The 15345-nt window shown below is 47.0% G+C and overlaps 5 protein-coding genes across 5 annotated transcripts in view; 3 read left to right on the top strand and 2 right to left on the bottom strand.

Moving 5' to 3' along the window:
• Window positions 1–9513, top strand: part of LOC140626406 (histone H2B type 1-M) — a 28133-nt gene extending 18620 nt beyond the window's left edge. Inside the window, exon 2 of the mRNA XM_072814173.1 lies at window positions 8504–9513. The gene's annotated coding sequence lies outside the window, so the exon portion shown is untranslated. The remainder of the gene's footprint in view (window positions 1–8503) is intronic.
• On the top strand, window positions 4933–9513 carry LOC140626407 (histone H2B type 1-C/E/F/G/I). Its single transcript, XM_072814174.1, has 2 exons — window positions 4933–8158; window positions 8504–9513. Exon 1 carries the CDS (start codon window positions 4967–4969, stop codon window positions 5345–5347), a length of 381 nt encoding a protein of 126 aa, XP_072670275.1. The 5' UTR covers window positions 4933–4966; the 3' UTR covers window positions 5348–8158; window positions 8504–9513.
• Window positions 7696–13697, bottom strand: LOC140626410 (histone H4). The gene has a single exon (XM_072814176.1). It carries the CDS (start codon window positions 11566–11568, stop codon window positions 11257–11259), a length of 312 nt encoding a protein of 103 aa, XP_072670277.1. The 5' UTR covers window positions 11569–13697; the 3' UTR covers window positions 7696–11256.
• LOC140626085 (uncharacterized) lies at window positions 11567–14456 on the top strand. Its single transcript, XM_072813695.1, has 3 exons — window positions 11567–11618; window positions 11710–11960; window positions 13668–14456. Exons 1-3 carry the CDS (start codon window positions 11567–11569, stop codon window positions 14265–14267), a joined length of 903 nt encoding a protein of 300 aa, XP_072669796.1. The 3' UTR covers window positions 14268–14456.
• LOC140626408 (histone H3.1-like) lies at window positions 13729–14851 on the bottom strand. Its single transcript, XM_072814175.1, has one exon. The coding sequence runs from the start codon at window positions 14849–14851 to the stop codon at window positions 14474–14476; it is 378 nt and encodes a 125-aa protein (XP_072670276.1). The 3' UTR covers window positions 13729–14473.
• Window positions 14852–15345: the final 494 nt, after the last annotated feature.

The following is a 15345-nucleotide window of genomic DNA, read 5'->3' as shown; positions in this document are numbered from 1 at the left end:
AAGGACGTGTCAGTGGGCTATAAGTTGTAAGGAAATTTAGATATTTTTCTTCTTCCTTTCTTTCCCACATCACTGTCCACAAAAACTTCATGAGGCATTAGACAGACTCAACATTAGTCTAAGCTTTTTTCTTTCAGACAAATTTTGCAACAGAAATACCATGAACTTATTTGACTTTTACTAAACAGAAGCAGAATAAAAATTTTATATTTAATGGTGATAACTCTAAAAACATAACTATTTTAATTAAGCCAACAAACTTAATTTAGCTTAATACCAAATATTTTCTCAGATTACATGAGTTTAAATTTATTTTTAACTTTCTGAATGTTGGAATGCCCAATCTCTACAAACATGTACCTTCAAACTAAATAGAGTACTTGTATGTGTTAACTATACCAATACCATCCAGAGATAGAGCAAATATCTCACATTAAAACATACATGGACACACACACACACACACACACACACACACACCACAAAATACAGACAAGATACAAACAAAATTTTGATATTTGTGGAGAGGATATTGTAGGCCCAATTTTTTTTTTTTTAATTTATCCTTTTATATGAGGAAGGGGGAGAGAGAGAGAGAGAGTGAGAGAGAGAAAGCAGGGGGAGGGGCAGAGGGACAGAGAAGGAGACAATCTCACTCCACACCAAGCACAGAGCCCAAAGCAGGACTTGAATTCACCACTCTGAGATCATGACTTGAGCTGAAATCAAGAGTCAGACATGTAACCAACTGAGCAATCCAGGTGCTACTAGGCCTAATTTTTAAATAGTTCCATCTATCTATCTATCTATCTATCTATCTATCTATCTATCTATCTATTTTTATGAAAAACTTCTCCCTAAAGTTTGCATGTCAAAAAGACTGCCTCTGGGTCTTAGAGAAAATGGAGGTAGAAAATGTATATCAAAAGCAGAGAGAGAGTATATAAGTTTTCTTGAAGGTGGATATTGGAGCATCTCTGCCTGTTATCATAGGTACTGTATACTCTGGCCATAAAAGCGCTTTTCAGAAGTTTGCATTTAATTTTATTTATTTTTTCTTAAAGATTTTATTTATTTATTTCTGTGAGACACACAGAGAGAGAGAGAGGCAGAGGGAGAAGCAGGCTCCATGTAGGGAGGCGGATGTGGGACTCGATCCCGGGGTTGTGGGATCAGGACATGAGCTAAAGGCCAGTGCTCAACCGCAGAGCCACTCAGGCATCCCCTGCATTTTAAAAAGGCCTCTTTCCCTCCACCCTACCCTCTCTTCTTTTTAAATATAGTCTCAATAAATAAATAAATAAATAAATAAATAAATAATAAATAAATAAATAAATAAATAAATAAATAAATAAATAAATAAAAATAAATTCAGTCTCAGGGAACTGTGGAATGTGTTTATATTTCTTACAAGGTAAGATTTATAATCTCAAGGGACTGAGAATGCAAAAGAAATTTTTGTCTGGAGTTTCAGGGTAATTCCTATTAAAAACTTACTCTTCTTTTTAAAGTACAAAACAATTTTGTTCCAATATGCTGATTTTTAAAATAATATCCACAAACATTTTGAAAGGAATATGCAAGGTTTGGAGATTGGTAAAGACAGGTGGTCTTTAACTTGTTTCTAGAGTTGTAGAGATTCTGTAGAGATTTGTAAAATAAGGAGAGTTATTCCTAATTCCCAAAAGACTGGATTATATCAAAGTATTGGCCCATCTTTTTAAATGAATTTACTTCTTCATATTACAGAGAATTTTAACCAAATTAGGAGCCCAAAATTTATGCCTTTGTAAAGTCTATCTAAAGCATTTACAACAGCCTTGTTTTTCTGGATACACAATTTAAACTGGGCTTCTATTAGCCCCTGAATATTGGCCTTTTGTAAATCATTTATGGGAGGGCCTAAGGGATTTTTTGGTTATGTATTTCCTCAGAAGCCAAAGTTGTGAATACAGTCAAGTAATCTTTCAAATCACTCCCAAAATGTGGTAGAATCTTTTCAGAGTAGAAGTAAAGGGGCTTTATAATTGAAAAGCTCTGCTGTGATCCAGGGGAACAGGATTTTGCTGTTGTGTAGTTGTGGGGCTGGGTGGAGACAGGAGGGCAGTCAATCTAGCATACTCCTGCAAAGGGCATTGATTGTATAGGCATGCCTGAGGCTTGCAGAACTTGATTACAGAGCTAAGGCAGGTAGGACCAAAGCAACCTTTATTGCTAATCTCCTGCTGCTTTTGTGAAACTCATTTTCTGGCTTTCAGCATTTACCTGAGCAACATGTATATTTTGAATCTAGAGATTAAGCCAGAGTGATCTCTGTAAATCTTGTAGGAAAGGGGAATTAAAACAGGCAGTTGCAGCCAAACTTTAAGAAGGAGAATTCACATTGCCTGTGGACATTTCCTTTTGTCTTGCGTCTGATTTCTGGTCTTTATCTTGTCAATGGAGTCCCTAAGGTGAGCCACTATAAGGCAAGCCAGGGCTCCTTAATATATATTTTTTAATACAGTCAATTTAAAGGATCCATTGTAAAAATAAATGAATGATACATTGTATGGCCATTGATGCGTAGGATCTATTAATAGTGACTTCTCTTGCTTTTTTTTAAGACTTTATTTATTTCTTCATGAAATGACACAGAGAGAGAAGCAGAGACATAGGCAGGGGGAGAAGCAGGCTCCTCTCAGGGAACCTGATGTGGGACTCGATCCCAGACCCTGGGATCAGGCCCAGAGCCAAAGGCAGATGCTCAACCGCTGAGCCACCCAGGCGTCCCCTGTTAATAGTCACTTAAACCAATGAGCTTTCTAATGGCTTAACCAAAGACACAATAGGTGTCTAGAGAGGATGCAGACGATGCAGCCCCCCTGATCCAAAAGTGTACTTATGAAATTAGTCTAAGAGAGCAAAGACCTTCATTGCGCAGGCAGTAAGGATGGTATAATGAATGAGATGTGCCTGGTCTCTCATGACAATGTGATACATCTCCAGTCTCAGATCCACTAATTCATGATATCAGGTAGGTGCTTCTGGAAAGAGACTTTCCAGCACTAACGAGGAAGGAATGCTGAGATGACAAAGATGCCTATGAACTGGAACCTCTCATGACACAGCTGAACAGAGAAATTCTGATCCCCAGTGGATTCGATTGCCCACCAAGGTGCACCCTGGTAAGTGCACCCTCCCGATGGTGACAGGGGAGACCAAAGAGAATTTTCGCGTTGGGCAAAAGCCAAGCTCTTAGGACATAGAACAAGACAAAAGGAAAATAGTAACAGATCAAAGCCTTCGGTCTCCTGGAGCCACACTAATACCTGGGAAGTATGTGCTGTGGAGTTGGGACTCCATGTTCTTTTCCAGTGTACTTACTTCATGAAGTTTACTTGAGTTTGGGGGTGACCTAGTGTCAACATAACCCTTTCCAGACCAACTTATCCTATCATGAGTGTCTTCTTCGTGCGCCTGCCAGCATTCAAATAGCTTTAGAGTGCTCAATCCATACCCACAAATTATGATGCCTTGGCTCCCAAGAAGTCCCTTAGCAAGAGACCACAAACAGCATAAGAGACACAGACAAAACAAAAACAACAACAACAACGAAAAAAAAAGCAAAGACCATCTCTGGGAGGAAAAGGATCAGTTAGTTACCAAAGAGTACTCTGTCAAATTAAGCAGAGTCATTTAGTCCAAGAAACTAGTTCCACAAATATTCTCCGTTCCTAATCTAAACGTAGAAAGAGAGAAAAAGAATTCTTACCATTCTGGCTCCATCACTACCGTCGCACTCCACAGAGACTAAAAGAGGCAGACATGATAAATCTTACCTGATGCCAGCAATGTGGCAGATCTCCTAAGTTTCTAAGCTGCAGCAGAGTCTGGGGCAAGAAGTATCCGAGGAGTTAAAGTATCCTGGCATTTAGGACAGCTGTAGGGGAGCAAATAACCCTGTCCCTTCAAAGCTCCCTGAGGCTAGACTCAAATTGGTATGAAAACACTTAAAAAGAGAAAACCAACCATACACTGTACATATGGGGAATTCACAAAGACACGGATATTCCAAAGACAGGGAAAATGAAGCAGATATATATAGATATAGATATAGATATAGATATAGATATAGATAGATAGATATAGATAGATATTTATATATATACTATACAGGATATATATATCACAGTAAACTAAGGAAACTAGTATATATATACACCATACACATACATACTATACAGTAGGTGAGATATATATATATCTTGGAGCCCTTCTTCGGGGCCGGCGCGGACTTGGCTGGCTCGGGCATATCGACCAGGCTTTCTCCTGAGAGAAGAGAAATGGAGTCCGCTTCGCCGAAGGAGTTTGAGAGGAACCCAACGCACTCCCTAGAGCAGATGTTTGATAGATGTTTGACCTACCATAGGTGTGTGTCACTGATATAAAATTGATCTGTTAATAATACTTATTCGAGAAAGGTACCCTTTAGCCAATTTAGATTCTCTTCTATCGTTAAGAGAAGAAGAAAAATATCTCAAGCATGCGGGGTCTCAAGTGCCTTCAACTCAAAATAACCCACACTCCAAAGACTCACAACTGCAGGGCAGTGGCCCCTCCTGAACAACTACACTATAAAAACTCTGAATATGTTATACACTAGATTGCCTACCTGGCATTCGAAAATACAAGAGTGTGATTTCTAATATTGAATATTAATCCATAAGTTAATCGGCATTCCTATTAATAATCAGATCTTACTGTAATAAAACACCTTTCACTAAAGCAGCCAGGCTGACCCGCTGCATCAAGATCTGACCAATGGGAGAGCAGAACTCCAGCCAATCACTAGACGGCAGGCCGTACACAAGCCGACGAATCAGCGGTGGCAGAGCCTATCCTTCATTTGCATAACGTTGGCTACAAATAGACAGGCTCCCGAGGCGGACTCCATTTTCTCTTCTCCGGAGAAAGCCGAGTCGGTATGCCCGAGCCCGCCAAGTCCGCGCCGGCCCCGAAGAAGGGCTCCAAGAAGGCGGTGACCAAGGCGCAGAAGAAGGACGGCAAGAAGCGCAAGCGCAGCCGCAAGGAGAGCTACTCGGTGTACGTGTACAAGGTGCTGAAGCAGGTGCACCCCGACACGGGCATCTCGTCCAAGGCCATGGGCATCATGAACTCGTTCGTCAACGACATCTTCGAGCGCATCGCGGGCGAGGCGTCGCGCCTGGCGCATTACAACAAGCGCTCGACCATCACGTCCAGGGAGATCCAGACGGCCGTGCGCCTGCTGCTGCCCGGGGAGCTGGCCAAGCACGCCGTGTCCGAGGGCACCAAGGCCGTCACCAAGTACACCAGCTCCAAGTGAGCGCGCTCCGAGGCACCATCCAACCCAAAGGCTCTTTTCAGAGCCACACGGTTTCACCAGCAGAGCTGTGCGACTGGCACTCGCTGTACTCGTAGCTTGGGGTCCGGTCAGGTTAGTAGGGACCTCCGGGACGCCACCGCCCGTAGCCGAGGTCGGGTGGCGGGCTCCCCGCCCGTGACTCTGACAGCCGTGGTGTGCACACGCGTCCCCAGCAGCGGGAACGAACGCGCACTGGAATGGTCCCCACTCGCAGCCCTCGCCCTTGGAGCCCCGGATCGCCTTCCTGACAGGTGTTCGGGCGCGGGCAGTGCTGGAGGGATCTCTTAAGCTCCGAGGACTGACCTGGAGGCCCCGGGCTCCCGCCTTCTGTTCAGTGTCGCCCCACAGGGTGGGGACGGCCACAGGGACCTTTGAAAAGCGCGCCTCCTACAGGCGAGGGTTCCTCTTCGGTGCCACAGGGCTCGCGACCCCGGGTTCTTTGTGTGGCTCGGATTCCTCCCCGCCTACCCCTCCCACCCCCGCCTCCCTCTGCCCCACTCGCTTACTCCGGGCTGTCCGGGACCTGGCTGGACACCTGCTGCGGGTCTGTAAGTGTGTCGGGCGGCTGAACGCTCCAGTCCGGACACAGGTCCCTAGAGTTAGCGGGCGTGGCTGTACCCTTCCCTTCCTCAGCTGCTCTGAAAAGGCGTTCGTTACATTTGATGCTTAGGGGTTACGGGGAAGACTGCGTTCCCCTCGCGCTCTCCTCCCTGACTCCCACATGAGCTGCGAAGACCTTTCTGGGCCTTCACCGCCTCCGTCTCCTCCCTAGCGCAGCCACAGGAGGAGAAGGCTGGCTCAGCACCCCGAGTCCAGCCTTTTCTGTCACGGGCGAGTCCCCTTCGAGCCGTCCACCTGTCCTGTCTCCAGCCCCGGCCCCCCAGCTCAGTGATCCCGGAGAGAAGCCCCGACACCCGGGCTCAGAGAGCGGAGAAGAGCAGGACGTGCGTTTTAACATTGTGATGCTGGACACCAAGGTCTGGAAGGTTTGTGGTTTGTGAGCACCTGATGCCCAAGAGCCTACACCCCGAAAGTCAAAAGTAGAATCTGTCTCCTTGCCTCATTTCTCCGCACGCTGCCATGTGGAGGCTTCCTTTTCGAAGTTAGGTGAGAAAGATTGGGTCCAGAACACCTCACCTGTGAAAGGAAAGACCTAATGCACCCAGGAATAGCTAACTCTGTCCTCCTCTATCCCTTATTCTCCCAAAAAGGCAAACAATCACAAGGAAACAAGTATTTTCTGGTTGCCAGATTAAAACTGCACTTCAAATTCTGATCCTCTTGTTCCAGTCTGAGATAATACCAAAACTCTCCTGTGCGTAGAGAATCTACTTTCCATACCAGAGGGAGCCCAGTTCTGGAATAAAGCACCTGCTCATGTATTATTCCTCTCAGGGCCTTTCAGGGACCCCTCCCCTACTGCACAACATCAGAAATCGAGCCCATAGCCTCCCCCTCACCTAAAACTCAAACCAAATCTCAGAGGATTCTTTCCCTCTTGCTATTTCCCTAATTTTTTTATTATTAGTATTCTTTTTTTTCTTGGTTTGATTTTTTACACTGTCAGGAGTTCCCTGTGACGACTCCAGCCTCCAGGATTTTAAAATGTTCTCTGCCTGAAATGTCCTTAATTCCGCTGCATCCCTAACAAACACACGCACGCACAGTTTTTTAAATCAACAACTCACCTTTCTGCTCAATCAAAACGCTATTGGAGAAGCTGAGCCACACTAATAAAGTCTCTCACAGCCAGCCACAAAGGACTGGCTGTATTCCCAGCCCCAGACTAATCATTACTAAGTGGCTGGGACCCTCAGGACTACTGCGGTTGAATCAGGACCTGATCCCTGAGACCAGTGAGAAACTCTGCCTTCCCTGGAGCACAGGACAACCAGCAAGGGGAGACCCGGACAACACTGAAAAACGTTAGAGAAAATGGGTGGGGGGAGGTCATGGCACTGCCTGATACAAAGCCTTCTAGGCAGAAAGAAAGAGCATCCATTTGGTCATTCCTATCCAGGTGCCAAACAATTATGTCCTGAGGATTCAGAGCAGGGCTTCTAACCTTATGAGTGCATCAAAATCACCTGGAGGCTTGCTGGAGGACAGATTACTGGCCCCACTCCCAGAGATTCTGTTCCTTGGCTCTGGGCAAAATCTGGGAACTTGGCTTCCTAACAAGTTTCCACAGATACAAATGTTGCTTGTAGCTACTCTGCTTTGAGAACATCTGATACATGGAGAACAAGCCAAACAAAAGCCCTTCCTGGGAGGGGGGGTGGTGGTTCTGATGGTAAAGTTGAGCTTATGACATATGAGGAAAGGAAAATCAGGAGTGCCTGGGTGGCTCTGTCAGTTCAGCATCTGCCTTTACCTCCGGTTATGATCCCAGGGACCTGGGTTCAAGCCCCACATTTGGGCTCCCTGCTCTGAGGGGAACCTGCTTCTCCCTCTACACCCACTCCACTCTTGTGCTCTCGATTTCTCTCAAATAAAATCTTGTTTAAAAATGAGGAAAGAAAAATCAGAGGAGAGTTGAAGCAATTCCTTTATTTGGTCAGATATTGATTTCCTCTGTGTGAGGTATTAAGCTACAGCAGGAAGTGTTGGACAAGAGACCAAGAGAGGAGAGATCATCATCACACTGATGCCTCAGCTCAATCATTTCAAATAGCAGTTCTCACCGCTATGAAATCATTTGAGATAAAACAGGTGCCGTGCCCTGATACTGATGAGATGATGCTTCCAATGAGGAAACCAATGACCTAGGGGGTAGGTAGTCCAGGGCAAGGGACTGTTGGTACAATAAAGTCCTAGGGCAGGGATGACTTTGTGCTCAGGGGTGGAAGGGATCCAGGGTGGCTCAGAGGCTGGGAGACTTGTAAGCAAAGGTCAGGTGTTAGGACATAAGGCCGAGGGTTAAACGGGTGCCTGAAAATGTTGGGCTTTGTGGGCCAAAGAAGGCACCCAGGTAATTATTGTGTCAAGAGAAACTATTAGAATTTGAAAGCACTCAGGGTGCTGTGTGGAAAATGGTATTTGTGGGTTTAGAGGTAGAAACAAGCAGAAGAAAGAATGGAAGAGTTATTGGCAATAACCCTGGTGAAATTATTACAGGTGCTATGGACGAGAAAGTCCCAAGAATTCATTGATGAACACAGTCTCATGGGTAAAGAAAAGTGTGGATGACATTGATGGAGCACTTTCCAGGTGTCGAAGACACTGTGCCAGACTCTCTCCTTAAAGGGCAGCTCACATCATCCTTCTCAACATCCACAGTATCCACATACAACCATTCTCTCTGTCTAGTTGACTAGGGATGAGCCAGGTGTGGGGATGGAGTTGGGACCAGATGGTGCACCTCCAGGTTGTGTGCTTGCCCACAGCCTACGATGAGGCTGAAGTTCTTGGATGAATGATCACCAACCATGGGACAGGCTGAGGTTTCAGAAACTGGGACAGGACCATTTTTAAATCCCCATCAACATTCCATTGGAGGGTCAAGTAAGTAGTTGTAGATATGAACCTGATATTCAGAGGCAACTTTGGGACTGTACAAAGAAATGTTTAAATATTTGGAGTGGCAATTTTACTGTGCTTGGCACACATTAACGCTGGTATTTACCCATGGAGAAAGAATAAGGGATGACTCAAACTTCAGAGAAAAAGAAGGGAGCCAAAGATTCTAAATGCTGAGGAAGAGAATGAAGAGAATAGACTCACAAAAGTCAAGAAAAGAGTATGTCAGGAAAGAGGACATGGCCAACCTATGGTGATGTGTATGAGATGAGGAAAATGACCTTTGCATATGATAAATGGATCTCACTGGAAATTCGGATTATAGGTAACAGAGAGTTACCCCCAGATTTCGGGGGGACAGCTTCAGGAGTATTCCCTCTTACCTAGGCTTTAAGTGTCCGCACTATGTTGTTCCTCTCTGTCTTGGGTCATCATGGATGACTGATGCTGGCACCTCTCCAGCTGGATCAGTTAGATTTGCTTTCCTAGAAACTAGAAAAGAGGACAGAACAGAAAGTCCTGCCTGCTCAGCACTTTTGTCAGGGTGGTAGGAGAACATCTCCTTCAAAAGTTTTTTACATTGCTTAAATAAACTGGAATTGAGTTTTTATGGTTGCATCCACAAATCGTTCATCGTTTCACTCACAACTTCTCAGGAAAACATGTAAAGTCAAATATGGTCATGTTAATCATCCTCCACTATCCTGCTCAGTGTCACAGAAGTATTAACTTACCCTCACGTTACTTAGGATGGAGAGTGGTTAGTGATTTGCTGCAGACCACAAAGACAGAAGGAGACAGGTCAGGACTTTAAGAGCATGTATTCATAATTTATAGGTCCCCTTCTTTTTCTCTGGGCCTAATTTCATGAGCAATAATGATAATAGTAATAGCAATAATAATCAAAGAGAAAACATAGAGCACTTACCGTGCACCATGCACTGGACAAAATGGTTTGGTTTTATTCACCCCAAACCTATAAGGTCGATACTACTGTTTTCCCCATTTTACAGATGGGGCAACGGAGACACAGAGAGGTTAAGTGACTCAACCAAAGACAACACAAGCACAAATCTCTCTCTGTACAAGGCTTCCAGTTTCATAGATTTTATATATACCTGAGATGATATTGGGAACTTGTAAACTTAACCTATGATTTGCTCAAAAAGTAGACTACTACGTACTGAGGCCTTGTTAGTGTTATTTACCCAGATGGGTGAATGGAAGACATTTCAGTGGGCCTTAGGAAAAATTCATGACTTCTTCCTGAATCAGGGTGAAAATAAATTCCTCATTGCTTGTATTTACTCCCAAATCATGTGAGATTCAGTTCGTACTTTCAAGCTTTAACTTTAAGGAGTTATTCATGTCACACAGGACAGATCCACCGTGATCAGTTCCCCTCTGAAGGGCAACTCTGCTCCTCCTGATAAATCCAGGACCTTTTCCCTTCAAGTCATTGCTCTGCTATCCCCTGGGACCTGATGTCCCTGCCAAGGGACTGTTGGATCACCTTCTTACCTGGTGGGAAAGGGGAAAGCCCAGACCTGGGAGTGACTTCTGACTTTTGCAGCTCTTAGCCACATTCTTACCTGTGTTCCAGGAAAGCGGGGACATGTTGCCTAAGGCTACAAGGCCACCCGCCCAGCTATGTAGTTTATTCTGTTCAAGTGAACAATCTTAATGTTTGGGGGGGGGGGGGGGGGAGCCAGCCTACACAGCAAGGAACCTCTAAGACTCTCCACAAAACCAAACACACTGGGATCACACCAAAGGATACAGGGGTAAAGTGGCAGTCTGTGGCATGCTTAAAGAACCTAAGAACAAGAAAGCGGGAACTCACTAGAAAACCAACGGAATTTTTCCCTAATCTGCTGATCCTAGGCAAGGTGGGATTTAAACCCTAAAAACCTGGGCTCGCACAGTCAGGATAGGCTGCATGCAGACCATAGAACCATCACCTGTTAACTGAAGGGACCTCGGAAGTCTAAGATTCTGTCCGATAATAAACGAAGGCACTTGATTAAAGCACCTTTTAAGTGGACCTATAGCACGTGTACATTAGGTGGTCTTGGAGGAAGATCAGAACCTCTGGATGCAATTCAGTGGAGAGGCGGACAGGTCCTCCCCCCCACCCCCCAGGATGCCTCACGACGGACAGGCATGAAGGGGTCAAATTTAGAATGGGAGCAGTTGCCTGGGCGAATGGAGACCCAACTAGGTGTAGTCTGCCGAAGTAAGAAATTCACAGCGATAGTACAAAGTGAGCACCTCTTTCTGTAGACTAGATAGGTGGCCCTGAAAAGGGCCTTTGGTTGCAAACTGGGATTTCCTGGAGCTGAACTCACAACTCAGCCACCGAAGCCGTAGAGGGTGCGGCCCTGGCGCTTGAGCGCGTAGACCACGTCCATGGCCGTGACCGTCTTGCGCTTGGCGTGCTCCGTGTAGGTGACGGCGTCCCGGATCACGTTCTCCAGGAACACCTTGAGCACCCCGCGGGTCTCCTCGTAGATGAGGCCCGAGATGCGCTTGACGCCGCCGCGCCGGGCCAGCCGCCGGATGGCGGGCTTGGTGATGCCCTGGATGTTGTCGCGCAGCACCTTGCGGTGGCGCTTGGCGCCGCCCTTGCCCAGCCCCTTCCCGCCCTTGCCGCGACCAGACATGACCACACCAAAACCTCCCGAGCCTGCACGGCACTACCCGCTGCCGCCACGCCGCACTTTTATAACAATGTGACGGACCTGTTTGAAAACCGCAAGCGCAGGGGCGGATCCACACTCCGTTCCCGCCCATCGCCCTTCTAGCCTTTGCTCAGACTGTGCAGACCCGGAAGGCCGGGCGCCCCAAGCAGGAGTCTGTGCCGGGGGAAGGGGATTCCGTAAATCCTCTCGAGTATGTGATCCGTGCAATGGCCTTGCAGCACTTGCAGCCGCTATGCCGGCCACCCGCTATGCCGGGCACCAATGCATACGCTTTCCACAAAGACCTCGTCCTTCACATTTCCCAAACAAGGGCAGAAATATTTAGATCCTCCTCGCTGTCGTCCCTAGGAGAGGTTTTCAATAAAATTTGAAGCTAATCCCATCTGTATTGCTAAGATTCTGTTCGTGTTATCGACCGATGGGTGTCCGGTCCCTACGGAGGGCGGCTGGCTGGGATGCAGGCTGTCCGGTCCCTGCGGAGGGAACGGACAGAATCGCCTTAAACATTTCAAAGTCAAGTCAGGTTCCACACTGAAGGCTGCGCTGAGCATATGCCACAGTGAGGAGAGCCTGGTTCTGCTGTGAGTCTCCACTCTGCGACTTCAGTGTATACTTAGTTATGCACAGCTTACAGGTAGCGCGGTGTCCGCCTCCACGTTCTGGTGCTCCGGCCTTTGGCATGACCTAGAACGCGGCTCTGGACACAGCCTGCCGCCGTGCTACCTACAGGACCTCGGGCGGGCTATACTCGCTTCTTTTCCTTTCCAAATGTATAAGAAAGTCTAAGTCGTAGAGCATTGAATTTTCTTTTTTTTTTTTTTAATTTATTTATGATAGTCACACAGAGAGTGAGAGAAAGAGAGGCAGAGACATAGGCAGAGGGAGAAGCAGGCTCCATACACCGGGAGCCCGACGTGGGATTCAATCCCAGGGCTCCAGGATCGCGCCCTGGGCCAAAGGCAGGCGCCAAACCGCTGCGCCACCCAGGGATCCTGAGCATTGAATTTTCAAAGGGAAAACCCATGTAAAGCGTTTACTATCCGCAAATAAGCACTCACAAAATGATTATGATATATTATTGTGGATGTTTCTCTGCTCCTTCACTCACTATTCACTCCTCGAAATGATGAGCCTAACAGAGCATCCTAGTTTCCTACAACTTTCTTTCCAGAACTCCTTAAAAATAATAAGCACTGAAAGATTGAATTCAGCACTAATCCGTTTGTGGAGTTTTAGTAGACTTTGTGGGGATTTGGCTTCTCCTCCAGGGAGAAGCTGAATTACAGGAGTATAAATTTGATAATGCTTATTTAGAACTCTGTTTAGGTTTTTCTCTCTCCTTCCTATTACTACAGATAGATCATTTTTTTTGACTGGGTTCTTTTGCTCACCACCATGTAAAGGGACCAAAACCCCATAATTTTCACAATAATTTACCATATTTAATAGGAATATGGTTGCTGAAACATGCATCCTGTATATTGATAAAAGGATCAAGTCTCTCTAAGGAGAGACATAGTTGGACTACTCAGAACCCACTGGTGTTCATTGGAGCTGGCTACATTGATAGTTCCTTTGAACCCTTACTAAGCAGCTGTTGAACGTATGAGAAGCCAAGAATGTATAGAATAACCCTAGAGAGCAAGTTATCAAAAGCACAAAGCGATGAATTTGTATTTTAAATGAAAATCAAGAAGTTGTCTCTCTAACCTGTGAATCTCTCAGGGTGTCAGGGGCTTTTGAAAAGAGCTGAAACCCAGATGATGAAAACTGGAAAATGTCAAAGCGTAAGGGGTCCCGCTTCGCTATAGAATGTAATCAGCGTGATTTCTCCCCAGGAAATTTTAATTATTATTGCTTTCCCCAACTGTAGCAAACACAATTCCAGGACAGAGCTGACACCAGGCTGCTATCATGTTGGAGGACTGAGCTCGGAGCCAATCAGCGCGCAGCGTCTTTGTTGTCTATACACACACGCACACACGCACACACGCACGCACACTGGGCCAGGAGCTCAAATCCTAGACTCGATTAATATTATTTTCTCCTTTCAGCTTTAGGACCCCAAACCCACCGTGTCCAAGACCGCTCCTGCCGCGCGCCCCCCCCCCCCCCGCCCCAACCCCGCTCAGAAAACGCCGGTGAAGAAGGCCCACAAGACCGCCGGCGCAGCCAAGCGCAAGGCGTCCGGGCCCCCGGTGTCCGAGCTCATCACCAAGGCCGTGGCCGCGTCCAAGGAGCGCAGCGGCGTGTCCCTGGCCGCGCTCAAGAAGGCGCTGGCGGCCGCCGGCTACGACGTGGAGAAGAACAACAGCCGCATCAAGCTGGGCCTCAAGAGCCTGGTGAGCAAGGGGACCCTGGTGCAGACCAAGGGCACCGGCGCCTCGGGCTCCTTCAAGCTCAACAAGAAGGCGGCCTCCGGGGAGGCCAAGGCCAGGAAGGCGGGCGCGGCCAAGCCCAAGCGGGCGGCGGGGACGGCCAAGAAGCCCAAGAAGGCAGCGGGGACCGGCACCCCCAAGAAGAGCGCCAAGAAGACCCCGAAGAAGGCCAAGAAGCCCGCCACGGCCACCGTCACCAAGAAGGTGGCCAAGAGCCCAAAAAAGGAGAAAGCGGCCAAGGCCAAAGCAGCCAAACCCAATACGGTGGCCGCCAAGAAGTAAGAATTCAGGCTACAGAAGAATGCTTTAACGACTCTTTTCAGAGCCACACAACTAATCTTATGAAAGAATTGTATCACTTGCTTCCTCCAGCATCTTTCACAATTCAACCAAGTACACAGCAACCTTTCATTAGAAAAGGGATGGACCTTAGCTCTAAAAACAGCCTTTGAGCTTAAGGCTAGATGCTATCACCGGCTTAAAAGAATTTACGCCCTCTCCCCGCGGATGCGGCGCACCAGCTGGATGTCCTTGGGCATGATGGTGACGCGCTTGGCGTGGATGGCGCAGAGGTTGGTGTCCTCGAAGAGCCCCACCAGGTAGGCCTCGCACGCCTCCTGCAGCGCCATGACGGCCGAGCTCTGGAAGCGCAGGTCGGTCTTGAAGTCCTGCGCGATCTCGCGCACCAGGCGCTGGAACGGCAGCTTGCGGATCAGCAGCTCCGTGGACTTCTGGTAGCGCCGGATCTCGCGCAGGGCCACCGTGCCGGGCCGGTAGCGGTGCGGCTTCTTGACGCCGCCGGTGGCCGGCGCGCTCTTGCGGGCCGCCTTGGTGGCCAGCTGCTTGCGCGGGGCCTTGCCGCCCATCCACTTCCATGGTGACAGCTGTTTGCGCAAGGCCTGATGGACAAGCAAGCAGTTGCCTTCCTGCAAGGCATCCTAAAATTAACCACAACACTTCAACACTTACATGAAGGAAAGAGGAAACCATACCACACTCTATCTCTCTCTCTGATTGGACAGACATTTAATTCCAAGGCTCCAAGGGAATCAAACCAATATAGGTTAGTAACCTTCACTCCCTGAATCACATGATCTCCAGTGCATTTAATCCAAAAATTAATGTCTTCAAAGAAAAAAATCAATATCTTCCTCCAATCTATTAACCTAACTGCTTATGTTTTCAACTTTCTCATCTCTACCTTATTTATAGTGATCTATTATCTACCTTAACTGTTTATTTACAATGTTCTCTAGCTTTTAAAAGCAGAATTTAATGCAAATTATTACAATGATACTTCTTGTGAGCTGAATAAAAATTTAAAGTATGGCCTCTCAAACTGGCTTTCTTTACATAATTT

This window comes from Canis lupus, chromosome 37 (assembly GCF_048164855.1).
Source record: "Canis lupus baileyi chromosome 37, mCanLup2.hap1, whole genome shotgun sequence".
In the NCBI taxonomy this organism is placed as follows: domain Eukaryota; kingdom Metazoa; phylum Chordata; class Mammalia; order Carnivora; family Canidae; genus Canis; species Canis lupus.
This window is presented reverse-complemented; position numbering and strand designations above follow the sequence as displayed.

Excerpts from the sequence above, each read along its gene's own strand:
- LOC140626408 (XM_072814175.1), bottom strand. The coding sequence starts at position 14,851 with ATGGGCGGCAAGGCCCCGCGCAAGCAGCTGGCCACCAAGGCGGCCCGC.
- LOC140626407 (XM_072814174.1), top strand. The coding sequence starts at position 4,967 with ATGCCCGAGCCCGCCAAGTCCGCGCCGGCCCCGAAGAAGGGCTCCAAG.
- LOC140626085 (XM_072813695.1), top strand. The coding sequence starts at position 11,567 with ATGACCACACCAAAACCTCCCGAGCCTGCACGGCACTACCCGCTGCCG. Across the intron at positions 11,619-11,709 it reads GCACTACCCGCTGCCGCCAC|CCTTTGCTCAGACTGTGCAG; the intron begins GCCGCACTTTTA and ends TCGCCCTTCTAG. Across the intron at positions 11,961-13,667 it reads CGCTGTCGTCCCTAGGAGAG|GACCCCAAACCCACCGTGTC; the intron begins GTTTTCAATAAA and ends TTTCAGCTTTAG.
- LOC140626410 (XM_072814176.1), bottom strand. The coding sequence starts at position 11,568 with ATGTCTGGTCGCGGCAAGGGCGGGAAGGGGCTGGGCAAGGGCGGCGCC.